The sequence below is a fragment of the Megascapheus bottae genome, chromosome 6 (genome assembly GCF_031878675.1).
Source record: "Megascapheus bottae isolate mThoBot1 chromosome 6, mThoBot2.hap1, whole genome shotgun sequence".
Taxonomy (NCBI): Eukaryota; Metazoa; Chordata; class Mammalia; order Rodentia; family Geomyidae; genus Megascapheus; species Megascapheus bottae.
The window spans coordinates 34,099,387-34,127,198 of NC_143514.1; the positions used below are offsets into that span (position 1 = coordinate 34,099,387).

The window sequence follows — 27,812 nt, forward strand, 5'->3', positions numbered from 1 at the left end:
CAAATATAATGTAACCCTTCTACTAATTACAATAAAAATATATGAAAAAAAGTAAATTGATTGCATAAAAAAGTAACCATTATTTTTTAAAGCCTCAAACAAATGGAAGATCAAATATGAATAAAAATTTGTATTTGGCTCTCATTTTATGAAATCTTCTATACATGTTTCAATAAGTCGTATTAAAGTATTGCTTTCCACACAGGTGGTTATGAGTATATGAAATATACTTTGGATTTTTGTTCCTGACCTGTTTTTTTTTTTTTAATTATGACATGACAATAACAACTTTAGCTTTTAACTATAGTATAGCTGATATGCATTTTGGTATATTTCATTCATTTGCAACCGTTCTGTTGATAATTATGCTATGTTTTAAGTAGAAATTTTCAAAGCTTTTTTTTCTCTAAGAAAAAAATAAGGATTTCCAGGGTGTGCAGCACTTCATCACAAAGTCTGCAAAATCCTGTCTGTCCACAAGGTGGCGATCTCAGCCTCAATCATGCCAGAAAAATAAATGGCTTCAGATCAATGCAATGGAACAGGAACAAAAGGAATTATAATGAGAATTACTATTATTGTTATTAATACAGGATTTCAAAAACTAAGCCATTATCCTGAAGCTTTCAAGGTTTGGCATCTTGAGTTCACCACTCCTGTGCTGAAGAACTGAATGTGCTTATAAATATTAGATGTGAAAGAGACATAAACAGCAGAATAAACTCCTTTCATCCAAAGCCACGAGTATTTCAAAAATATAGATAGTACTCAAAAATTTTTTATTTATTGGCCTCCAGAGAAGTGTATACCTTCACAATATAGAATATTATGTTTCCCATTTCCTAGTGAGAAAAATCAAAGGTTAATCTTCCTCTTTCCTCATCTCCTTATCTGGGTAGGCCTTTGTATACTTACATCTGTATTTGGGGTAATAAAGCTTAAGAGTCACTAGAACAAAGTAAAATTCATTATAATGCCACACCTTTCCCTAGTCCTATTCCTAGGCAAGACTATCAGCCAAAGATAAGACTTTCTCCCTGTGCAAGACCTCAGCCTTCTTCTTCCTCACCAGCATTCAGAACTCTCTTGTCTTAAATTTCAATTCCTATCCACTCAGTTGTTATTCAGCTTCTCTGCCTGGATGGAACTTCTATGCCATCTGTCTGCTTTACCAGATCCCATTCTATTCTGTTCCATACCTTTAAGAAAAATGAATAAAACAAAACAAACACAAATATCCATGCCAATATCCTGCTTGGTAAATTTATTGTTTACTCTATGTGGCCTGATAGCTCCTCAGCTTTGTAGGCCAGGTCCCTCTCCCTCCCTCCCTCTCTCCCCCCTCCCTCCCTCCCTCCCCTCTCTCTCTCTCTCTCTCTCTCTCTCTCTCTCTTCTCTCTCTCTCTCTCTCTCTCTCTCTCTCTCTCTCTCTCTCTCTCTCACACACACACACACACACACACACACACAGTTATAGTTATCTGTCCCTTAACTTTTTTTTTTTTTTGGTAAAGCATTATCCCTTTACTGTAGAGTCTTCAGCTTTATTCTCTTTTCTCACTGACATACATATATCTGGATATGTAAAAGTCTAATGCTTACTCTTGGTCAGTTGCTGACTGTCAGAAGACAGCAATGACACTTTTTCTGTCTTCCATTTTTGAAATCCAGTCCGCTTCCTCTCTTGGCTTCCTTTGAATGAAGTGTGAGGCTTACTCTTGCCCCTTGATCCCCATGGCAACCATTGTCGGCTGTTTATAATCAAGTGGATTACCATGAAGGCAGCCTAGCACTGACAGGACTTCACTATCTTTTACTTTCATTGCAATCCTCTAATGCTCTACCTTCTTGGGGGCACATGTTTCTAGGGTGCTTGTTAGAATGGAGCTTCAGGCTGCATCCCAGAGATTTCTATTAGATTTAGCTTTAGGATCAGGCACCAGAATCTTTGTGTTAATAAACATTTTAGAGGATGTGGTTTGCAGCCCTCTGAATTATTCCCTCGATCACTATAATATCCTTCAGAGTTTTTTTAACCATTCTAGAAATACATATCAACTTAAAAAATGTTCAAAATTGCTTTTCTTATATATAATACTTTATACATATGTATATACATAATGCTTTAAAGACAAAAGTAAAACCACCTATAACTTCATGTCCAAATTCTCTATTCTAGTTTCTATGGGTCTGTCTCTTGTTGTTCTGATTCTGCCATATTCGCTTTCATAGTTTTCCAACAATGTTCTCTCTCCTCCATAGGCTAGAGATATACTCTGGTTCACTAATAAAATAATTATCTACTCTTCTTCATTAACAGCATACTTAAAGGAAAAAAATACTAAGCTTACATTCAAGGCAGAAAAACAGATTCATTTGTGAAGTTGGTAAAAGTAATGAGTAGGATAGTATGGCTTGAGGGTCTTAGACTTAAAAATCTTGTTGCAAATGATGACAGGCACAGAGATTTAACTCCTCCTTAGTTACAATGATTCAATGACTAGCAAGTCTTTCATCTTTTCTCTCAATAAATCTGTGCATGGTCTCTTCGTTTCAACTGTTTTACTCTCTCACTAACCATTCTTTTAGCAAGCACTTCTTGATGGCTTATGATCTCAGCTCAAGCATCACTTGTAGTAGGCAGACTTCCCTACCTACCTGATTTGTCTTTAAACTTATTACTATTACTTTAGTGTTCATTTTCACACACTCTTGTTTCCTCTCATCTTGGCTTGTAACTATAAATTCATTAATGCTTATTCACTTTATCTCTAGCCTGAAGATTCTTGAGAACATATTTCTCTTGAGTTACCAACCCTTATTTCTGGAAGTGCAGAGTAGGGGCTTAATAAATTAATCATTGAAGGAAAATGAAAATTAATCCACTCTTCTTTTTCTGTACAACTCTCCTGGCTGGGAGATTTAATGATAACAGCTCAATGCAGTTGAACTTCATGACCCAGGACTCAACTCACTAAGACACCTGGATATGTCCAGTAAGGTAAAGAGATTGTTTTTCATGAGATGCATTTTGCCTTCCATCCTTAAACCTCAGTAGAGCTCTGAGTCTGCTGATAAAGTTCACTACTGAGCAATAGGACTTTACTATTAAGTAAACAATCTTAGTCTTCTATATATATCCTTAGAATTAGGTATTTTTCCTTAATAGTATTCTCCCTGACCCTATCCCAGATTCTCTTTCATATTTTCCCATATTTTGCTAAAGTCATACATTATAACCCCAAATTATATTTTAGAACTTGCCAATGACTTAAATTTTTTACATATCTCTTATCTATAATCATGAGGAGTCAGTAAAGAAAAGCTAAAGTGATTGTTCTGATAATTCCTTAAGGCTAAACTTTGACATAGCTCTCTTCCCACAGAGAAAAATAAATTCTAGATTAGGTGCTAGCATATCTTCCCTCAGTAAACATGCCTGAGTTAATAAGAAAAAAATTTTTCATGTATTTTTATTGTAATTAATAGAAGGGTTACATTATATTCACCAGATAGAAGGTGCATTACTTCACAAACATTGATACCCTTTCTCATGTCTTGGTCCCCACTTTCCTCCCCCCTCCCCCACACCTCATCTTGTTTTCCCCCTTCCCTATCAGATTTCAAATAACCAAATAAACATATATACAATATATCAGATAACAAGGTAAAATAGTGTAACCATACGATATAACCAAGGGACAGCAAAAGAGATGAAAGATAACATAGTACATTAAGGAATACAATCACTTGTTATATGGCTTTTGTTTCTATATCCTAGAGGTCCTTTCATTTAGCATCATACTGTTTGGCATTATGTATCTAGGTTTTGCCCTATTGTAAATTTCTGCTAGGAGAGCCCAAGGTTTTTTACTGATTATGACAAATGAGGGAAACCATTGAGCCTATCTTCCTTTGAGTCTGGCTTACTTCACTTAATATGATTTTTTCTAAGTCTTTCCATTTCCTTACAAATGGGGCAATGTCATTCTTTCTGATGGAAGCATAGAATTCTATTGTGTATAAATACCACATCTTGTTGATCCACTCATCAACTGAGGGGCGTTGGGTTGGTTCCATATCTTTGCTATGGCAAATACTGCTGAGATGAACATCATTGTGCTAGTGGATTTAGTCTGTCCTGATTTCTGGACCATTGGGTAAATGCCAATGGGAATTGCTGGGTCATAGGGGAGCTCTATGTTTAGTCTTTTGAGGAACTGCCATACTGCTTTCCATAGTGGTTGAACGAATTTGCATTCCCACCAACAATGTAGTAGTGATCCCTCCTGGCCACATCCCTTCCAGCATCTGTTGTTGTTAGTTTTCTTGACCCTGGCCATTCTAACTGGAGTGAGGTACAATCTTAGAGTTGTTTTGATTTGCATTTCTTTTATGGCCAGAGATGTTGAGCATTTCTTCATATGTTCACAGGCCATTCTTATTTTTTCTTCAGAGAAGACTCTCTTAAAGTCTTTGGCCCCTCTTTTAATGGGATGGTTGTTTCTTTGGAGGTTAGTTCTGGCGTGATTCAATTTTTTGAGCTGTTGATATATTTTAGATATGAGGCCTTTGTCTATTGTATGCTTAGTGAAGATCTTCTCCCATTCTGTAGGCTTCCTAATTAATTTACTAGCTATGTCCTTTGCCATACAGAAGCTCCGCAGTTTCATGAAGTCCACTTATCCGGCCTTTCTCTGATTTGTTTTATTTATTTGTCCTTATTAAGAAAGTTTTGACCTGTGCCAAGGAGACCTAGTGTATCTCCTGTCCCTTGTAAAGTTTTCAGTGTGTCGGCTTTTACCTCGAGGTCTTTGATCCATTTGGAGTTAATGCTTGTGCAGGTTGAGAAAGAAGGATTCAACTTTAGTTTTCTGCAGGTGCTTAACCAGTTCTGCCAGTACCACTTGTTGAAGAGGCTGTCTTTCTTCCATTTTATTGTTTTGGCTCCCTTATTAAAGAGTAGTTGGCCATAGTCTGCGGGTTAATATCTGTATCCTCAGTTCTATTCCATTGGTCTTCAGGCCTGTTTTTGTGACAGTACCAAGCTGTTTTGCTTACTATAGCTCTGTAATAGAGTGTACAATTTGGTATTGAAATTCCTCCTGCACTGTCCTTTCTGCTGAGAATTATTTTAGCTATACGGGGTCTTTTATTATTCCATATGAAATTTTGGATTGCCTCTTCTATTTCTTTAAAGAGTGACATTGGGATATTGATGCGTATTGCGTTGAATTTGTAGATAGCCTTTGGCAAGATTGTCATTTTCACGATGTTAATTCTTCCAATCCAGGAGCCTGGGAGGTTTTTCTACTTCCTCAGTTCTGCTTTAATTTCCGTTTTCAGGAGTTTAAAGTTTTCATCATAAAGTTTCTTTACATTCTTAGTTAAGATAATTCCTAGGTTCTTTATTTTCTTTGAGGCTATTGCAATAGGAGTTCCTTTCCAGAGTATTGCCTCGTTCCTCTCACAGTTCTCATATAGGAAGGCAGTAGATTTTTGAGGGTTAATTTTTTTCCTCGTATATTTTTTATTGTAATTAATAGAAGAGTTACATTATGTTCACCAAATAGAAGGTGCATTACTTCACATACATTGATACCCTTTGTCATGTCTTGGTTTCCATTTCCCTCCCCCCCACCCTTGCCCCTCATCCTGGTTTCCTCCCTTCCCTATTCAACTTCAAATAACCAAATATGCATATATAGAATATATCAGATAACCAGTGAAATATTGTAACAATATGCGATAACCAAGGGACAGCAAAAGAGATGAGAGATAACATAGTACATTAAAAACAACAACCATTAAGGGTTAATTTTATGCCCTGTTACCTTGCCAATGTTTTGAATCAGCTCAAGCAACTTGGTAGTGGAGTCTATAGGGTTGTTTAAATACAGAATCATGTCATCTGCAAAGAGGAACGCTTCACTTCCTCTTTCCCTATTTGGATTCCCTTTATGCTTGCTTCTTGCCTTATTGCTCTGGCTAGGAATTCTAATACTATGTTAAAGAGGAGTGGAGAGAGTGGGCATCCTTGTCTCGTTCCTGATTTTAGAGGGAATAGTTTTAATTTTCACCATTAAGTATGATGCTAGCTGTGGGTTTGTCATACACAGAAATAGAAAATGTTTTATAAAACTATGAAGGCCATGTAATTTTCAATATTACATGTTTAATAGTAAAATTTTCTACACAGAAAATCAAGATGTATGATTCATTTCTTCAGCAATTACTTCTGCATATCTACTAGATATAGCTTTAAGTGCTGAGATTAGAAAAATGAACAAAAGAAAATAAAGAACTAACATTCTAGTAATGAGAAGGTCTTAAACAAATAATTACATAACAAGTCAGATAGAGTGGTCTGACAATTTATCTGCTCAAGCACTCAATTCACATTTAAGAACTTCTATTTTTCCTCAAAAGAGAGCCAGTGTACACAAATGGGATTGGGTAATGACTGGGTTTGGGTTTTGCCTTTTGACAAAGTATGGAAATTTTCTTTTTCCTTCCAGATGTCTGAAAAATGGCTTATTCTATTTCACCTGTGTTTAGATACTTCATGAAATAATTGCATCACTGCATCTGCTCTCCTGTTGAAGAGACAATGACCTGGAAGGATCAGAAACAGGGATGACTAAGAAAAGCAAAATAGGGATAGTTTGAACCAAGCAAATAAGGGCCATGAGGTACTTATGTATGAGTACTTTATGACTGAGAACAACACACATTGTGAATAACTAACACCCTCCATTTGATGGAGAACCGATGAGCTGGTGTCAAAACACAAGAATTTCAATCACCCATGTCCATTTCTCTAAGACTGGTGGCATGGGATTTCACCCTGGGATAATTAGGCAGTTACCACTCTGCTCTCTTAGTTATATGACTATACTTATAATGTTCTTCCACTGCTTATATATTCCACTTTACTTTGTTCTTATTCTTTCTGTAACAGTGATTCATCCACTTGAACTCTTAAATCTACTCTGCTAACCACATTCTCACATAGTCACTCAATGCTGGAAATCAATGAGGACCCACTTTTCTTACTCCAGCAGGAGCCAGAGACCCTGGGGTCTCTTCCTGAAAAGCTGCCTTATTTGAAAAGCTAACACAATTCTATCTGATGACCAAGTTCTTTCTTCAGACAATGACTAAGTATAGCTCAAGAGTAGTTAATAAAATTGCAGCTGCGATGAGAATCTGAGTCATCTGTCATAACCTGTTCCTTTCTTTTCCCACTAATCGGCTGTGAGAAACATTTCAAAATCAGAGAGTAGCAGCAAAGAAATATGAGCTATACAGATTTCTTGAGGCAATTAGATTAAAGAGCAGAAGGCAAATCATTCTTGCAGCCTTGACAGTCTTAAAATACACACTGAAAATACACTTTGGAGTTTCACTATTCGTGACAGATTTTGACCATCACACATTTTATAAGAGGAAGCAAAATGTACTCACTTCAGGACAGGCGTTTCACCCTTGCATTAGCAGAGAAGATATGGGCTTGGGAATGGAGTACCCAATGGGAAGCCTGATGTGGTGATAAGCCATGTCAGTTGCCGCAGCCACTGAAAACTAATGGTTTCAAACTCACATGGTATGTCAAGAAACAAGTGTAGATACAAAACAGAAGTCATAAAAATTTACTCCCATGCAACATCAGCAGGGATTCTTAGTGACCTCTAGGCTGTCTTTTTCTCCCTCTATACTTTTAAGCAAGGGTGTATTATTTCATACTCTGAAGTTGAACTTTAGCTGTGGATTCAATACAGAGAGCAGAAGACATTAATAATGGAGCAACAGAACACACGAGGAGCAAGTAAATTTCCAGAATCTGAAGAATAGTAGATGTACATCATGTTATGGGAAGGAAAGATTCAAAGGATTGGATAAGACTATGCAATGTCTTACATTCCAGACTAAAGAGCAAGTCTGTGTGCCCAGCCAGATATGAGATGCCACTGGACTTTGTAATTTTATCTATCAGGGAGAAACATTGTTAAAATATTTGAGATGTTCTTGTATATATTTTATTTTGTTGAATCTATATCAATGTACAATTGTATAATTGCTGCTCTCTAAATTAAAACATAGGCAATTAAGCATGCCTCAGATTATTTAATTCTATATTGACATGTTTTTAATTAATCTACATGTAATGATTTTTACCTAATCACTTCCCAGCTTAAGACTGTTCTAAAGACTTTAAAGAATCAGTCTTCTTTTCTGTGTCTATTTCTCCCACCTGCTATCATATATTGAGGGGGAAAATATTATGTCCGAGGGCATATCTACCTTAAAGGCTTTGGCACATATTCATGAACTACTGTCAATATCTGTTGCTACTGTGGAGCAACACGGGGGAAGGAGACCCAGGGCCAGCCTGAAGTCCCCCGGAGCCGAGCGAGATGGTTAAGTATGGATGACCCAGCCCTCCCCCAATTACCTGGGAAGAAATCACATGGAGCCAGGAGCTGTGTCAGCCATGAAAGCGCAGCAGATCTCTCTCGTTTATTGCATCAGGCAATTAGTTATATACTGTTGGGGAAAGAGAAGGTGGGAACTGGGAAGCTAGCCAATAGGAAGAGGGCCACCATGTTATCACTAAGGGTCTGGGGCAAACTTTTACTGGGCGGGACAAGTGCAGGAAAGCGCAGGAGACCTGTGCTGCGGGGAGGCTCAGTCGAATCACGTACACAGAGATGCCTTAAGAGAGGTATGCAAGGAACATGAGGAATGCCTGGCCAAACCATTCAATAGCCTCTAAGCCGGAATGATGATCAGGCCTCAGAGATGAAGGTCATGCCCAACAAATATCAAGTGTGAGGACGTTTTCAAGTTGTGCATCACAAGAAATATTTTATTAATTAGTGGCAAATAAATCCACTCGTTGTTTAGTTTGTGTTTCATTCTTGGCAAATGTGTTATTTGTATCTCCAAATGTTAGGCATATTAGATTCCCTTCATTGGTGACTCTCAACTACTTCCATTTCCTATCAGAATTAGGTAAATCAATAAGCAAATTAACAATTATTACCAATCTTATACCTTAATCTGCTGTATTTAACCTTATGATCATTTGGAGAATTTTACACTGGTGCTACAATTATACACAGATAAACCCATGCAGCAAAAGCACCTAAACTAATTATAGCTCTGCTAATGAAAGGAAAAGGAATATTTATAAAATGTGCTCATCAACAATGCAGATCCCAGAAATCTCCCTTTGAGGTGCTTCTTGATTCTAATGAGCAAATGTTGAGTAATTTATTTGCTTCTTGGAATTTTATCTGGAAAACTTGTTTGAGATGAATAATATTTAATTCTTCATTATTTAAAGCATATTCTACACCTATGGCATCTTCTTGTCCAAGTTGTTCTATGCACTTTTGGCAGAGAAACTACTCATTATCACCTCCATCAGAAAGTGGTCAACACAGCATGAGAGGTCATGGAATTGAGACTGGTTATGTTGAGATGATTTATTATGAGATGATTTATTATGTTGAGAGAATTTATTAAATATGCAACTACCTCCTGGAGAAGAATGGTGTTGAGAACATTCTGCCATGATGAAAATGTTCTGCCTTATCCAGTATGCCATCCCAAGGCTCTTGAACAGTGTGTCTGCAAAACGGACTCCTTATTATGCACATATATGTAATTTTTACATTTACTAGGAAATATACTCAACAACAAAGCATACTATGTATTTTATTATATATGATAATATATGTATACATCATAATATATAACACAATATATGATAACATATAAAACATAGTTATCACATATAATAAAGACATAAACAGTATATAAAATATATAATATGATAACCCATTATAATATATAATTTGTATTATGTATAACCTTTAGGTAGTTGTACAAAGGACATAGCACTCAATAAAACAATTTATGAATGCAATTCATCTTGCTCATTTCAATCTATCCCTCCCCTCAATTTACTCGATTTTTTAGGCTATAAGTTGATTTTTTTTTACTTCATTCCTCCCTCTTTTTCTCTTTTTTTTCTATTTCTTTTGCCTTCAATCTACTCTATCTAACGCCTATCCAGTACTCATTCCTTGATTTTGAACTGTAATTTAGTTTTTCTAAAGCATTACACTGCTTGATTTCTCTCTGAATCTACCATATTTTAGAAAAAGAAATTTTAGTTGGGTTAATTTCATTTAATATAAATTCAAATTTAAATAGGTGTGTGGTTATTGGGTTCCATAATTCTAGAAAGACAGTTTTCTCCTCCTATTATGGTAAGTAGTGGAACTTAATTAAACACCATTTTGAAGGCTGCTTCACGGATGCTTATAACCATGGCTCCCGTTAGTGGTTTCATGTTCTTCATTGTTTATCAGGAAAAGAAAGTCTGACTGGAGCCAGGCGTGGTGGCTCACGCCTGTAATTCTAGCTACTCAGGAGGCTGAGATATGAGAATCAAGGTTCAAAGCCAGCCCAGGCACAAGGGTAGGGCCATAGCCTTTAGCTGAAGAACTCAGAGACAGTGCCCAGGCTGAGTACAAGCCCCATGACTCACAAAAAAAAAAAAAAGGAATTTCTGAGTGGAGATTGTCAGTATTGTCTCTCAAGAGGGACAGACCAAGGAGCCCTAGTGCAGGAGCCCTAGTGCAGGCATACATTACAATATGTGACACCTGGCATCCATCTAAAGAAGTTCATAATAGACTACATTTAAAATACATTGATTTCTGAATTTTTGGGAAAATTATAAGTTAAAATTAGAATCAAATTTAGAATTAAATTATATTGAATTACAAACATATGAAAAACAAAAATAATCATTAAAATGTTAATATATATTTCAATAGAATTTGTTTAAGGGATCCATATTTAATAATGAATGACTGAATAGTTCAGTCCCTAGGAGGGTATATTCATAAATTCTGAAATATGATTTCTGTGCCTGGAATGCTCTTCCCTAGCTGAATTTCCTTCACAGCAGCCTCTGTCCTCTAGGTGTTAGATTAGACTGACTCTTTCTTGGTACTCTTCTGGTGCACTCCCACAGAACCCTACACTATACCACAATAACATTAAATGTGAGAGACTGAACTGCCTACTTATGTGCTTGCTTCTCCAGGTAGATCACAAGCCCCTGGAAGCTAGGACTATGATTTTTTTGTAGCTCTCACACCTATCAATTTCCAGATATACGTGATGAATAAATAAATAAGTATGGTAGTTCAAAATAGCACCTAAAAATTGATGCAGCTTCCACTGTGTTCAATGTAGTAAATATTCATTCAATAAATGGACGAATGACAATGTAGCAATGGATATTTTAATCATTTAATGCTTTCAGAACAGGGGACAATGCCTAGCCATCAAGAAACATTGTAGAATGAACATAATGTGTAGTTTAACATTAAATTACATGATAATAAGGAAGAATATTGAGACCTACTGGCAAATTTAGTCAATAATCTTATCTTTTGTTAAAAATATTTAGTAAGAGGCCTCAATAAAGTGAAGCAATATCATATATTAAGAAATACCCTTGGGTCAGGTGTTTGGCCTAGTGGTAGAGTGCTTACCTAGCATGCACGAAGACCTGGATTCAATTCCTCGGTACCACATATGTAGAAAAAAGATGGAAGTGCTGCTGTGGGACAACTGGTAGAGCGCTAGCCTTGAGAAAGCCCAAGGACAGTGCTCAGGCCCTGAGTTCAAGGCCCTACATCGGCAAAAAATTTAAAAAAAGAAAAGAAATACCTTTTACAGGAAATTTGGCGGGCTAATTTCCATTCTGGCTTTGCTCTAAACTCTCTGGGTGATCCTATTAATACAGTTTGCCTCTGTAAGTAATAATTTTCTACCTGTAACATGTAGCCGGGAAGATACCATGTAATGGTGATGACTAATGTCTTCTGAGAGAGAAATCGATCCAGTTAATCCTCGACTCCACCTTTTACTAGAGTGTGACTGAGCATGTGTTGAATCGTAACAGAACCCAAATCCCAGGGTGTTAGGAGTAATTTCATATGCATAGCTCCTGGCACATTGGTGATCCCCAGTAAGTGTTAGCTGTGCTGTTGTTCACATTTTCTACACATCTAAGATATGAACTGATACCATCTAGTCTGAACTGATAGAACTAGGAGTTAAAACAACACCTACGTCGTATGTTTTCTGTTTTATTTAGATGACCAGGATTTTTAGTGTTGTCTTAAGGTATGAAGATCAAGTAAAATTTCACACATGACTACAGATTTTAAGACTGATGCCGTGGGACCACTGCCAAGAAGATTACTATGCAGAGCTCAATGATCAGATCCGAGACTCTAAAATCCTAAAATATTCCCTTTTAGTCTACTATTTTGTAGAATGAAGTGCAGCCATTCCTATTATATTTTTAAAGAGCAACAAATTAAAATGTTTTGTTAGTGTTGAGTAAGATAAAGTTTTCCAAATTTTTTGTTCAATTTTGATTAGGTATATATGTTCTAAAAAGTACAATTGATTATACTCCATTGTTTTTAATGAGACAAGCTGTGGTGAGACAAAGTAAATGTGTTCTACAATCCCAGCAAGAGCTAAGACATACTCTTCGTTAAACTGACACTTTTCAGTGATGTATCACCAAAGTGTATAGCATATGAGAGAGAGGATGAGATTGCTATCTTGAGGTTGTAGTAAGAATGACTTAACTTTTTAAACCACATCCCACTCTCATTATATATTGTCAGAAGTACAGATTAATTGGAACCATTGTCTGCTCTCATTGAAATCGTTGTCAGCACAATGAAATATGAGAATGTTAATATCAGCTATATTCATAGAAATATCACTATCTGTTGGACCATTCTGATCTTTCCAGATCATTGCAAAATTTAGTACAACAAGCATGGGATTTATGACAGCAGAGGGCAGATAAACTCTTTAGATTATTACATGTAGGATTTTTAGGATGTAGGTCTTTTATGGCAAAGAATATAATCAATTATGATTTAAGAAGGGGTAGAAAACTGATAGGTATAAGCATGAACCAAGTGGAAAAGCCATGTCTATAAATATGCTGCAATTCATAACTTTACAAATCCCACGTGAGAGCTCAAAAGCCTCTGAAGCCAGGTTTGGTTCCAGGATTCCCACTTTGCAATTTAGGATTAAAGTTGCAATATCAATTGGCAGATGCTTTTAATTTACTGCCACATCACAGACTTAGAGTTTGGAAGTCAAGTATCCCAGGACACAAAGTTGAGTCTCCTAGTAAAGCAGCTGGAACCATATAGGAAGACTGGAAAGGACTCTCTTCTTTGGCCTGACACTATAATCTGAAAGAGATCTACAAAACTGGGTAACCTGATTATAGGGGCCTGGGATTGGAAAAAGTCCATATTGATGGATTAATTTATGACTTTCTTCTTTGGTTTATTTTGATATATCAAATGAGACAAGCCCAGGAGAGAAATAAAATCTGAGAAGCAGGTGTTGATTTCTTTCTTTGAAATGTGTCCAGAACAGCTATTTTATGCCACAATGTACCAAATACCATTTTCTCTCTCTGTTTGACCTTATTTTTGAATCATTTTCTTCCAAATCTCATTTCTGTCACAAATGGGCTCTTTTCCCTGCACCCACCATCATCCTAATGGCTAAAGTAGAACCAGCACATCACCATCAACTCTTCTACCTCCACTGCATTCTCACTTCCCAATGGAAATTCTACTCAGATATTTCCCAGTCAGATTTTCTTTTTTCTTGCAAATCCACTACAGGCAAAATCTTGGACATTTATTTTATTTTATTTATTTTTTTATATTTTTATTGTAATTAATAAAAGGGTTACATGATATTTGCCAGATAGAAGGTGCATTAATTCACATACATTGATACCCTTTCACATGTCTTGGTACCCATTACCCTCCCCCCACCCAACACCCACTCCCCGTATTGGTTTTCCCCCCTTCCCTATCAAGTTTCAGATAACCAAATACAAATAAATTCAATATATCAGATAACAAAGTGAGATACTGTAACAATATGAGATACCCAAGGGACAGCAAAGGAGATGAGAGATAGCATAGTACATTAAGGACAACAATCATTTGTTATATGGCTTTTGTTTCAATATCCTGGAGGTCCTTTCAATTAGCTTCATACTATATGGCCTTATGTATCTAGGTTTTGCTGTATTGCAAATCTCTGCTAGGAGAGCCCAAGGTTTCTACTGATTATGACAAATGAGGGAAACCATTGAGCCTAAGTTCCTTTGAGTCTGGCTTACATCACTTAATATGATTTTTTTCTAAGTCTTTCCAATTCCTAACAAATGGGGCAATGTCATTCTTTCTGACAGCAGCATAGAATTCCATTGTGTACAAATACCACATCTTGTTGATCCATTCATCAACTGAGGGACATCTAGTTTGGTTCCATATCTTTGCTATGGTGAATAATGCTGCAATGAACATTGTTGTGCTAGTGGATTTAGTATGCCCTAGATTCTGGATGGTTGGGTAAATGCCAAGTAGTGGAATTGCTGGGTCATAGGGGAGTTCTATGTTTAGCCTTTTGAGGCACTGCCACACTGCTTTCCATAGTGGTTGAACGAGTTTGCACTCCAACAAACAGTGTAGTAGTGATCCCTCCTGGCCACATCCCCTCCAGCATCTGTTATTACTCGTTTTCCTGATCCTGGCCATTCTAACTGGAGTGAGGTGGAATCTTAGAGTTGTTTTGATTTGCATTTCTTTTATGACCAGAGATGTTGAGCATTTCTTCATGTGTCTATAGCCCATTTTTGTTTCTTGTTCAGAGAAGACTCTCTTTAAGTCTTTGGCCCATTTTTTAATGGGATGGTTGTTACTTTGGAGATAAGTTTTGGAGTGATTCAATTTTTTGAGCAGTTGATATATTTTAGATATGAGGCCTTTGTCTGTTGTTTGGTTGGTAAAGGTCTTCTCCCACTCTGTAGGCTTCCTAATTAATTTACTAGCTATGTCCTTTGCCATACGAAAGCTCTGCAGTTTAATGCAGTCCCACTTGTCCAGCCTTTCTCTGATTTGTTGTGATTCTTGGTCCCTATTAAGGAAGTTTTGACCTGTGCCAAGGAGGCCTAGTGTATCTCCTATTCCTTCTTGTAAAGTTTTCAGTGTGCCAGCTTTTATCTCCAGGTCTTTGATCCATTTGGAGTTAATTCTAGTGCAAGGTGATAAAGAAGGATCCAACTTTAGTTTTCTGCAGGTGCTTAACCAGTTCTGCCAGCACCACTTGTTGAAGAGGCTGTCTTTCTTCCATTCTATTTTTTTGGCTCCCTTGTCAAAGATTAGGTGGCCATAGGTCTGTGGTTTAATATCTGGGTCCTCAGTTCTATTCCATTGGTCTTCAGGCCTGTTCTTGTGCCAGTACCAAGCTGTTTTGATAATTATAGCCCTGTAATAGAGTCTAAAGTTTGGAATTGAAATTCCTCCAGCGCTGTTCTTTCTGCTAAGAAGTGTTTTTGCTATACGGGGTCTTTTATTATTCCATATGAAATTTTGAATTGCCAGTTCTATTTCTTTAAAGAATGCCATTGGGATATTGATGGGTATTGCATTGAATTTGTAGATAGTCCTTGGCAAGATTGTCATTTTCACAATGTTGATTCTTCCAATCCAGGAACATGGGAGGTTTTTCCATTTCCTTAGTTCTGCTTTAATTTCCTTTTTTAGGATTTTAAATTTTTCATCAAAAAGGTCCTTTAAATTCTTAGTTAAGCTAATTCCTAAGTACTTTATTTTCTTTGAGACTATTGTGAAAGGAGTTTCTTTCCTGATTATTGCCTGGTTCCTCTCACTGTTGGCATAAAGGAAGGCAGTTGATTTTTGAGGGTTAATTTTATAGCCTGCTACTCTTCCAAAGTTTTGAATCAGCTCAAGGAGCTTGGGAGTAGAGTCTATAGGATTCTTTAAATACAGAATCATGTCATCTGCAAAGAGGGATAGTTTTACTTCCTCTTTCCCTATTTGGATCCCCTTTATGCTTGCTTCTTGCCTTATTGAACTGGCTAGGAATTCTAGTACTATGTTAAAGAGGAGTGAAGAGAGTGGGCATCCTTGTCTCGCTCCTGATTTTAGAGGGAATGGCTTTAGATTTTCACCATTAAGTGTAATACTAGCAGTGGGTTTCTCATACACAGCCTTTATTACATTGAGGAATGTTCCATGGATTCCTAGTTTCTCCAGAGCTTTTAACATAAAGTGGTGTTGGATCTTGTCAAGTGCCTTTTCCGCGTTGGACGTTTATTTTAAAAGAACTCATTTCCTTGCCTCTGGTTTGGAATGGCTTCATTCCAGCCTTTTATACATAAAGCCTTTTATATGCACTTTTATATGCAAAGTACATTCTAATGTAAGTAGAGAATCATATTACACACCTTCTTAAAACATTGCAGCAACTTCCATTCTTGACACACATACAAACTCTGTGATGGTCAATTTATGTCTAGACTTGACTGGCTTAGGGATCACCAGACAGCTGGTAAAACATTATTTCTGGGTGCCTGTTAGTTTAGATAAGAAGACAGAGTACAAGAAGTTCTACTTATATCATTTTGTACCAGCATCATTCAGTCCATTGAGGGTCACAGTAAAATGAAGAAATAGACAATAGGTCAACAAATTAGCTTTTTCTTCTAAAGCTGAAACATGAATCTGCCCCTGTACTTCAGAACACCTGTAATTTTAAGTCATAATAGCTGCAAATGAGTGCAACTTCAATGGTCATCAACTCATTTCTGCATCAAAAATGAGGCATATTTACCATGAGGTATTAGACAAAATGACAGTAGAAAAAAATGCTATTGGAAAAAGAATGAATCTCTGGTTGATAGAACCACATTGATGCAGGTATAGTGCATTTTCAAAATGGAAAATGTGGAAGAATCAGATCAGTGGTTGCCATAGCTAAGAGGTGGGAGGAGTGGAGTGACTGCAAATATGCGCAGGACACAGTTTCGAGGGATGGGAATGTTCTGTGTCTTGGTTGAAGCTATGATTATTCAACAGTACATATTTACTAAAACTCAAATTGCTAAAACAAAAAATCTTCGAATAAATTTGATTGCAAAATAAATTCAATTTTTCAAAAGCTCTACTGTGATAATCATAAATGGAAGACTGTAGCTTGAATTAGGAAAGTAGTGGATGATGAAAACAGTAATTAATTCCACGATATGTTAGCAGTTATTCAACAGGATCTCTCTGGGTGCTAGTGGCTCATACCTGTAATCCTAGCTATTTCGGAGGCTGATAGTTGAGGATTATGGTCTTCTTAAAGTCTGGGCAAAAATGTCCATAAGGCTTTTCTTTCCACTTAAGCATAAAATTAAAAAAAAAAGCTGGAAGTGGAGTTACAACTCAGGTGATAGAGCACCATCCTTAAGTAAAATTGCTTAGTGACAATGCCCAGGCCTTGAGTTCAAGCCCCAAGACCAGAAAAGAACAATCAATATGACCAGAAGAGTGGATTCACACAAGATATAAAAGGAAGGAAGACATTTCTCTTTTGGAAAACTGTAGTTGATTTGTATTATATCAACCATTTGTATCATGATGCAATCACCAACAGCAGGCAATTATTTGATGAAATAATAATATTGGTCCAGTTAAAAACAGAATCCTTACTCTCGAGCTGAAACCCGGGATAAAGCTCATCATTTTAAAAAAAAGGTATGAAAAGTGTCACAGAAAGATGAAGATAATTACACCATTAGTATGCTAAAAATAATGAATCACACACAGGGCATATTAATTGTGGAAAACACTTTACAAGATACTATGGAGAAAATATGTAGGAAAGAATTTGCAAAGTGTTGATACATATATATGTATGTATATATGTGTATACACACAAACACACGTATCAGTTAAAAGAATGTAGCCTTAATAGGTTATTTTTGGATTTCTGCTTCCACACTGCAATATATGTATCAGAAGCAGACTTCTAAAATGCATTCTCAAGTAGTAAATACACATTTGTCCACATATGATGTCAAATGCCATGTGGACATGGTTATCTGTTTATCACAAAAGATTCCTCCATTTCTCCGTGTCGGCATCTAAACGTACAGAGTAAATCCGTAACGTTTATTTTGGGGTAAGCATACAGCTCAAAACAGCGGACGATTGTTCACGTTTTTTCTTGCCGTCCCACTGACAAGAAGCATTATGGGGTAGGTAATTCAAGATGTGGAGCTACCCTGAGCTGAGCCCAGGGATGGGGCTTGTCGTGTCTCACCTGGCTTGAGATGAGCCAAGGGTATTAGTAGCTCCCACAAACACAGGGCGTAGCTGCAGACGTGTACCTTGATGGTGTACCTTGTGCAATGCGTGAACACTTCGGGGGGCCATCCAGCGGGGGTTCTGTGGGATGAGAGCATCCACGCCTTTCACCCAGGGCCCCCTCATCTAGTGACAGCCAGAGGCAGAGTTCTCCTCATACTCTTAAAAGATATGCAGGTAAAAGAGTGCTGATACCACCCTTGATGTGCAGTAGCAGTTGGCTCCGTTGGTGTGCATGGACCGTTATGTTTCAAGGAGAGTTTTTTTCCTCATATTTTTTATTGTAATTAATAGAAGGGTTATATTATATTCACCAGGTAGAAGGTGCATTACTTCACATACATTGATACCCTTTCTCATGTCTTGGTTCCCATTTCCCTCCCCGCACCCCATCCCCTGATCTTGTTTTCCTCCCTTCCCTATCCAACTTCAAACAACCAAATACGCATATATACAATATATCAGATAGCAAGGTGAAATATTGTAACAATATGGGATAACCAAGGGACAGCAAAAGAGATAAGAGATAACATAGTACATTAAGGACAACAATCACTCATGATATGGCTTTTGTTTCTAGATCCTGGAGGTCTTTTCATTTAGCGTCCTTTGCAGCACTATTGACCATAGCAAAGATATGGAATCAAGGACAGTTTTGACACCATTCCATCATACAAGTTGGAATCCTTCCCCTCCTCTCCCCACAACAAAAATATCATCAATATTCAAATCATGGAGGAAGGATTATCAGTACAGTAACATTTCTTCTTGTTTTTTGCTTTAAAATATTGTTATGATTGCTTTGTTATTGTTCTTGTGCATTTTTGTTTTTCTCACTTCTGTAACCATCTTTTCTTCGGATTGTCTTGCAAGCTTGAATGTAGTCAGTGGTAGAACCTTTTAGATGCTCAGGCGTGACTCACACGATGTCAGGAACCTCCCTTGTTTAGGTTTCTATGCTCCCATTTAGGAGAGAAATCACTAAGTTAGGCTCATGAATGGAGCTCTCATGGCTCAGGAGAGAAACAGGCCGATAGAAGTAGATTCCTTTGTTTGCCCAGATGTGCTAGTTCTGAAGCCTTTTTCTATAATATTTCAGAAACCCAGCACTCAGAAACATTACAAATGTGGCTCTGTACAAACTTCTAGCCTCATCTTTTTAGTGACATTGTTGACATTCTTTTTATGTGAAATTACATATTCTTCAGTTAAAATTGTTTCATTTGGGGATGCAATTGCATAAATTTGGTTTACTTACAATTGAGGGGACAGAACACTAGATTGTGAGTTAGTAGATGAAAATTCTGGCTCTGACTCTACAACTTACTGGGCAGCTCTGGGAAAGTTCCACATTTATCTTGGGCTTAGAATTCATGAACAAGACAGATGAGCCCAACACTTCCAGCTCCAAATTTTATTCTACAAGTCAACTTTTCTCAACAATTTTTTTTATTCCCACAAAAGGAAACTCATATTCTTTTATCGCTATTACCAACATCCTGGTGTAGTGCTGGCTTGCTGCTAATTCTTTTGAAATGTCTACCTTATTTTAAAATCCTGCATAATTACAGTTTTCTAAGAATATCTTTATTCTAATGTTTCTGCTCGCAGGCAAATCTCCTACATGATTTTTCACATTCTAAATAGCTTCCACTTGCAGAGTGGATTATGCATTGTGTCACAACATTACACGTGTGGGAGTAGGCCTCAAGAATTCCTGCTTTTGCACTTACCACCCCCCACCCCGCATGCTGAAAATCAGAGAGCTTAAATAACATCACCTAACTAGTAAAATAACAAAATAGCTCCCAAGTAAATCCACAGTATTGCTATACTTGAAGATTATGCTATTAGGGTTAAATAATTACTATTATCTACTCTTCGTGAAATTCAATTTCACGTGAGAAAATTTCAGTCAGTGAATCTGCACGGACTAAACTCAGTGGGATTTTTGAAATATAGGGGTATTCATGATGAACCCCAGATAAATTAAATCACAATTTCAAGTGTTTGGATTTAGGCCTTGCATTTTTGTAACTAAAGATTCCTAAACGGATTAAAATGCGCAGCCAGAGTTGAGGCTTGCTGATTTAGCTGCTTCTAGTACTCAGGTGCTAATGAGGTTTGTATATCCTGTCAAAAGAAGATGCACTTTTGGACTTGGAAAAATTTGTATTAAGTAAGCCAGAACCAAAGAAACATAGGCTCCATGGTTTCTCCTCATTTGTAATAATTAGTACACATCTCAGATTCTCTTAGAAAAGGACCACAATAGCTCAAAAACTGTTCATATGGCCATACAGAATGAGGCCAAGAGAAATGAACTCCAGGATATGGAAACAAGAGGTTTATCTTTGTGCTTGTTGCTCTTAGTGTACTATGTGAACTTATTTCATTCTCTCTTTTGTTCCCCTTATGGTTTATCTCATGTTGTTACTGTATCTGACTTTGGTACCAGGTATACTGTATATACGTTAATTTGTTTATCTGAAATATGGATGGGAAGGGGAAAATAAGATGATTGGGAAGGGTGAGGGAGGGGAAATTGGGAGAAAAATATGGGAAGGGGTATCAGTGTCCAAGAATGTAACTATAATCCCTTTATACATCACCCTGGCAATAAAATACAACAAAAATTTAAAAATAAAGATGAACTTCTTAGTTCTCTCTCCTCCTATCCTAGTATTTCTTGGTCACTCACTGTGGCTATTGTAGCTTGGACCATACCATTATTTCACATTTCACAACCTTACTCCCACTATTCTCCCAGCTCCTTGTTAGATTGTTAAATCTACAATAAAATGTTATAGATCACTTTCATCCCATCTAAATGTCATGTGCACCACTTCCATTGCTTTGCTTTTAGTGCTTATTTATAGCACTCATGATCACCCAATAGATGTTTTGTTCATTTGTCTAGTGTTTTTCACTTTCCAGTGGAGTATTACCTTCATAGAAACAATTTTATTTTGATCAATCCCATATCCCTAATTCTTAGCAGAATATGTGGCATCTAAAAGATGTTCTTTAACTATCTGTTTAATGAACAAGTGAAATCTAATTGGGTTCATTCTTTGGGTAGAGATTAAGTGCTTCTTCCATGGGCTCATCTTGGGAGCTTGCTGAAAGGAGTAGTATTTTAGTTCTCATGAGATGCCAATCAGTTTCCATGAGTGGGGCTGTACATGAAAGCAAGACTGACCCTTTCCGAACTTTTGCTTTCATCCACCATACTCTATGGGCTTTCCTTCACACACATGCTTCTACCATGATGCCACTATGGGGAATACAGCCTGAAGACACCTCACCAGAACCTGAACCAGGCTATTTGGGTTTATCAGCTTTCAGAAACAGTCAGCCAAATAAGCCTCTTTTTTGTGTGACAGAGTGCCTAAACTTACATATTTGGTTGTCACAAAATATACTAGTTTGGGGGGAGAGACTGGTGAAATGAAGGGGAGGGCAAGAAATGAATTTTAACTGAAGACATTTTAGTATGTCTTTTTCTTGCTTCAGAGGTTGTTATTTATATTTTACTTAAACAACAACATTTGACTCTACCACCTATTTCCTTATAATGATAAAGTGGAAAACAGGATGGTTAATGATGCTGGTGACCCACTTTAGAATCAGTTGTCTGTTAAAGGTTATCTCTAATACTTCATATGAAATCTAATTATCCACCCCTGTCATGTGCCTTTTTAGTGTATCTGAAACATATTCTGTGTTATTTTCTCTATAACGTTTTCCAAGTGCATATCTTATCTGTTTCCCTAGAAGAATCTTTAAATGTTATTTTGGGGTTTTCTCAAAATAAAACTATAAAAGCCCTATTCCTGCCACAGAGACAATGATATTCTTCCAACTAAAGCTGCTCTCATATTCTTTTCTCTCACGCTGAGTTTACACATTTTAATTGTTTTATAATTATAGGGAAGAAAAGAAGCAGCAAACCCCAGGTTGTTTTGTCATGTTGTCTTCATCCAGAGACTGTAGAAATCGTGATTCTGTAAGAAAGAGAAAACAAAGTCGTGTCCTGGAAAATATCGGAAAACCAAGGTCAAAGAGCAGAACTAAAGCTCTGAAACCTCAGGAAGTTTTTGTCTTATTCAAATTCTCACTTCTTTTCTGTTGGTTGGTTGGAGGTAGCAAAGAATAAAAAATTGAAAATAAATGATATATCTTCAGAATTTATGGCCAGTGAAATATGAAAGAGTAAAAAATAATATGTCTGTGTGAAATTTATTATATCATATCAGATACCAGATAGAAAGGAATATGGAAGCTAATGACATTTAAGATACTATTTCTAGAAAGCTCACCTCCAAAATCTGCCACCACAGTATGCCCATCCTCATAGAGCAGAATACTGTGACTAGGAAAAAAAAAAGCAGACTTTGAGTAAGCAAGCTTTGCTCTTTCTTCATCTAATCGATCCCTTAAGAGAATGTCAGTAGTGATCACTTGTTTACTGCACAGACTCAATATGCCCTGAAGGTTTACTCTGAATTTTCTTAGTTTCACCAATTCTAAAGATATTTACAAAATATGATTGCAGTTTAGAGAACATCAAAAGCATAAAACATTTGTATTTTTGATAAATCTTCTATAAATTTGTCCATTAGCTGAAGCTCATATTTTCAGGTTTTTGATCTTCATTTGCTACTACAAGAATGACTACAAAGTAGAAGGCCTTGTGAACAAGTTACAATTGGAGTAGGACATACAGCTGGCTGCAACCCTAGGGAAAAGCCTCATTCTAGGCAGAGCCTGCTATGCATTCTAAAAGCAGTCTTTATGGGCATAGTCTTAGACAAAACCTTCTAGGTACAATCTCAGGGCAAAAGAATGTTTCTAAGGAATTGATGCTAGCTAGTTCAATATGTTAAGCTTTTAAGGAAGAAAAGTAAAGGTCCTCAGTCTCCCTTTCAACCCATGCCTTGGTGAATTAAGTCCTGAAATATCTCATAGACATGCAAGAACATGGCTATACAGTAATGTCTCTGAATACTTCCTCTTGATTATCATTGTTGTCCATCTCACATTTGATTTATAAAAGGGTCAGCCCAGTCTTTGTACACAAGCACTGAATTTCTTCCAAGGTAGAGGCAATACTGCATTGTTTTGTATAAATTGCAACTATTTTCCTATCCCTAATTTGCTCCATGGTCAAAATATGAAAAATTTCAAGTCTAGGACTTATAGGGTTAGTGTTAGGCTTCTTTTTTTTATCAACAATGACATAAGTTTCATAGGAGAATTACTTTACCTGAACCATACCAGCTAAATATTCTACCTGAACCATGATCCTAGCCTGTTTGTTTGTTTGTTTTGAGATAGTATCTTACTGACTTCTCTAGGGATTGCCATTAAATTTAGGAAAGGTCTGTTTTTACCTCCCAAGTAACAGGAACTAGAGGCAAATTCCATCACACCTGGCCCAAGAAAGAAAATTTTGAGCCTCTCTTATCCTGCTAATGAATTTTATCTTTACAGTATAGACTGAATCTGCTTCTCAACTACTGGAAGTCACAACTATATTTATAGTCACTTTGCTTATAGTAGCACATGGCAAAAGTACTTTTGGAGCAGGAACTTCTAAGATGCTACCTTTAACCATAAATCACAAATTGATGAATGTGATGTGAATTAAACTGTCACAGACAAGAAATCTACAGCATCAAGATGTCTCTGGAAATCAAGTGCAGTAAGAAAAGTATATCTGAATGTCATGTCACTAGATTCTTTAAAGAATTGGAGAGCATTTCACAGTCCCTTTGCCTATGACAGGATAATAAATATTACATTTCACATATAATGTTAAAATATACCCTAGCATAGGTCTACCAATCAAATTAAAAGATATGCTTGCTAATTATTTGTTGTGAATTCCAATTAATTGTCTGGAACAGCAGTCATTAAAACTACTTTTTAGCAGCAAAACTTTTCTATAAACTTGTGCTTAATAACTCTATTTTCTAATATGGTAGCTTCTTCCAAAGTATAGTTTCAGATAATCTTTAAACAGGTTGTGCTTCCAGGTTATATTTTGTTATTTCACTCGTTGAATTTTGTTCCTATCAAAATAACGCATGTTACAAAAAGTGATTACTAGCTATCCAGAGATGTTTTTAAATATTTAGAAAAAATGCTCTTCCATGAAAGACACAAGAACAAATTTGGTTACTGGGTCAGGGAGTGCATAACTGAATGATGATGTGCAAAAGCAGGGTGTCTCCGAAAAGAGACTGTGTCTTGGGCATAGATATAGCTATACCATTTTTTATTAAACTACTTCTTATGCAGGAATACTCAATATCATTTGTTAAACAAGTAAATACATGAAAAGAAACATAAAGCAAACACTTCCACTTTAAACAATAACTACATTTTAGGAAGGTAAAGATCCTATCATAGAAGAACAATTTACTGAGTACCAATCCTAGATATATGATTAGTGGTATATGTTTGGTAGAACTATGATCTAAATAACAGAGATTGTTAAGTAAACATTGAAAATTCAGAGGACACAAAACTGGGCAAGGCACTTTGGCTAACCTAGTTTAGCCTTCTTGGTTCCTGGAAAGAGTCCAACACTCACAGGATTTGACTGTATCAACACAAGCAATTTACCTAGCGTCACTGAGGACCTAGTGTTTAGTTCATCCGGGTTATCATCTCAGGTTTTAAAACAGTTCCTGACAAATAGTGGACAATCAATGGATCTATATTATATGAATCATGCCTATGTACTCTTCCCCAAAGCATGATATTTACTTTCCTCATGTTATCTACCACTCTGGGAGATGCAAAGTAATACAAGTCATAGATTCCATCTTCAAGGAATTTATAATCTGCTAGTGAAAACAAAGATGAATGTTTTCAAAGAAAATAGCATAGGTTAAGAAAGGGATTATCTTTGACGTGAGCTTTGAAGGGCAGTCCGTTATTAAGTCTATAAATATGTGCTAAGACTTTACCATGTGCCAAAATATTTCCTATATGCTGGGATATGATGAGAAACCAGTCAGGCAAAAACAGGTCTTACACTGCAGAGAGGAGATGAGGCTAGAACAAAGAAAAACTTCAGTTTGGATTAGATGCTCTTGGCAAAAAGTTATTTGCATATGTAAGAGGAATGGTAAGAGTATATTCACTAAATTGGACAATATATATTGGAAAATAATGGAATATTAGAGTGGACATGGTATTTGGTTATAAAAGAATTTGTAAGCCAGAAAGAAATTCTGGACTCAATGAAGGAGCCATAAATGAGTGCATACTAGCTTATGCTAGGTTTTTATGCATTAAGATATAAATCTCTGAAGCACAGACTATACTTATGGAAAAATGACTGTGAAAAGGTGGAATAGAAAATATGAAGCACAATAAATACATCAAAACACTGAAAGTGCTTAGCTCTGGGAACAGTTTAAAAGCAAAAAAGAACAAACAAAAAGCCATGGGTCATCTTCAGACTTCTATTTTGAGCTTCATAATGGCAAACCAATAATATGTTCAGTCAGAAGGAGCTCTTTTACCTGAAAGTCTGGAAATTGTCCTGAAAAGAATATTAATTTTTGAGAAGTTTTGCATCAATATTCATCAAAGAAATGGGTCTATAATTCTCTTTCTTCGATGAATCTCTGTCTGGTTTTGGGATGAGGGTTATGGTGGCTTCATAGAATGAGTTTGGCAAAGAGCCTTTGCTTTCAATTTCGTTGAGGATTATTGGTGTGAGCTCTGCTTTGGAGATGTTACAGAGTTCAGCTGTGAATCCATCTGGCCCTGGGCTTTTCTCAGATGGAAGGCCTCTTATTGCCATTTCTATTTCAGTACTTTAAATAGGTCTGTTTAGTTGGATTAGGTCTTCTTGGTTCCGTGTGGGTATGTTAATATTGGCTAGAAATTCATCCATATCATCTAGATTCTCAAATTTGTTGGCGTAAAGGTTTGAAAAGTATTCCCTTATGATGCTCTGGATCTTGGTAATTTCTGTTGTGATATTACCATTCTCATCTGTGATTTTGTTTATTTGAGTGTGCTCCCTTCATTTTTCTTTTGGTAAGATTTGCTAAGGGTCTGTAAATTTTGTTAATTCTTTCAAAGCACCAACTCCTTGTTTTGTTGATTCTTTCTATAGTTTATTTGGACTCCAATTCATTTAATTCTGCTTTTTTTCTTTATTAATGTTGATTTTTACATCATATTTTAAATGACAGGTTAAACAAACGAGTGTTCAAGAAGGGAATCTCTGTTTACAATCACTGGGACTTAGTATTTAGAACTTAATCAAAATTCTGCTTTGATTTTAATAATTTGCTTCACTTTACTGGGATTGTGGTTGTTTTGTTGCTCTTTTTCCAAGAATTTAAGGTGCGCTATTAAATTGTTGGTTTGCGATTTTTTTTCCATTTGATAATGTAGGCACTCAGAGCTATAAATTTTCCTCTGAGAACTGCATTTGCTGTGCCCCAAAGGAGCTGGTATTTTGTGTGCTTCTTTTTGTTAATTTTTGTAAACTGTTGAATTTCTGTTCTGATCTCCTCGATGACCCATTGGTTATTCAACAATATGTTGTTCAAGCTTCATGAGTTACAGGGTTTTTGTTGATGGAGATTGGTGTTCAGTTCCAATTTGATTCCCTTGTGGTCTGAGAGAATGCAGGGAATAATTTCAGTGTTTCTGAATATGCACAGGTTTGTTTTATGCCCTAAAATGTGGTTTATTTTGGAGAATTTTCCATGTGCTGCTGAAAAAAAGTATATTCTGATATTGCTGGGTGAAATAATCTTCAGATGTCTGTTAGAAATTCATACTTCATCCCAGTAGTGCTATAAATAGTCCATTTCAATATATGATGGCAAGACAGACTGAAACCCATGAACTAAATGGAAATAAATTGAATAAACTTTTGTACCACCAAGACACAGCCAGCAGACAGAACTTTCTCCCTTCCAGAGCCTAGTTTACAAGTCATACCTTAGAAGAAAGATGCAGATTATGAGTCTTGGTCACTGCGGAAGAGGAATCTTATCAACTGACTTGGGAAGTAGGTCAGACACAAAGATTGTTAGTTTCTGGGAGACCAATCAGAGTTAGAAATAAGAGTAAAGGAGAGGGCCGGGACTTTAGCCTAGTGGTAGAGTGCTTGCCTAGCATGCATGAAGACCCAGTTCAATTCCTCGGTACCATATAAGTAGAAAAGATGGAAATGGTGCTGTGGCTCAAGTGGTAGAGCACTAAGGGCCCTATTTACTCTCTTGTGAAGGTGAAGGTCTCTGTTATAATCACAGTGTATGATTTTAGAGGGACTGAAATCCGATCAGAATAAAATATAAATGAAGAAAGATCATCATACATAATCTAGAATTGATAGCTGTTTTTACTTTGAGACACCAAGGAAAGAATTCAGGAAGTGAGAAATATGAAGAAGATCATAAAGCAGTTAAAGTTTTTTTCATTTATTTTATTGTAATTAATAGAATGGTTACATTATATTCG

At 36.5% G+C, this 27,812-nt stretch overlaps 1 protein-coding gene across 1 annotated transcript in view; it reads right to left on the reverse strand.

The window, feature by feature from the left end:
- Tnni3k (TNNI3 interacting kinase) overlaps positions 1–27,812 on the reverse strand; it is a 262,734-nt gene that overhangs the window by 24,644 nt on the left and 210,278 nt on the right. Inside the window, 5 exon segments of the mRNA XM_090333972.1 lie at positions 7,468–7,577; positions 18,265–18,370; positions 18,372–18,389; positions 22,263–22,315; positions 22,631–22,683. Coding sequence (XP_090190098.1) covers positions 7,468–7,577; positions 18,265–18,370; positions 18,372–18,389; positions 22,263–22,315; positions 22,631–22,683 — 340 coding nt within the window.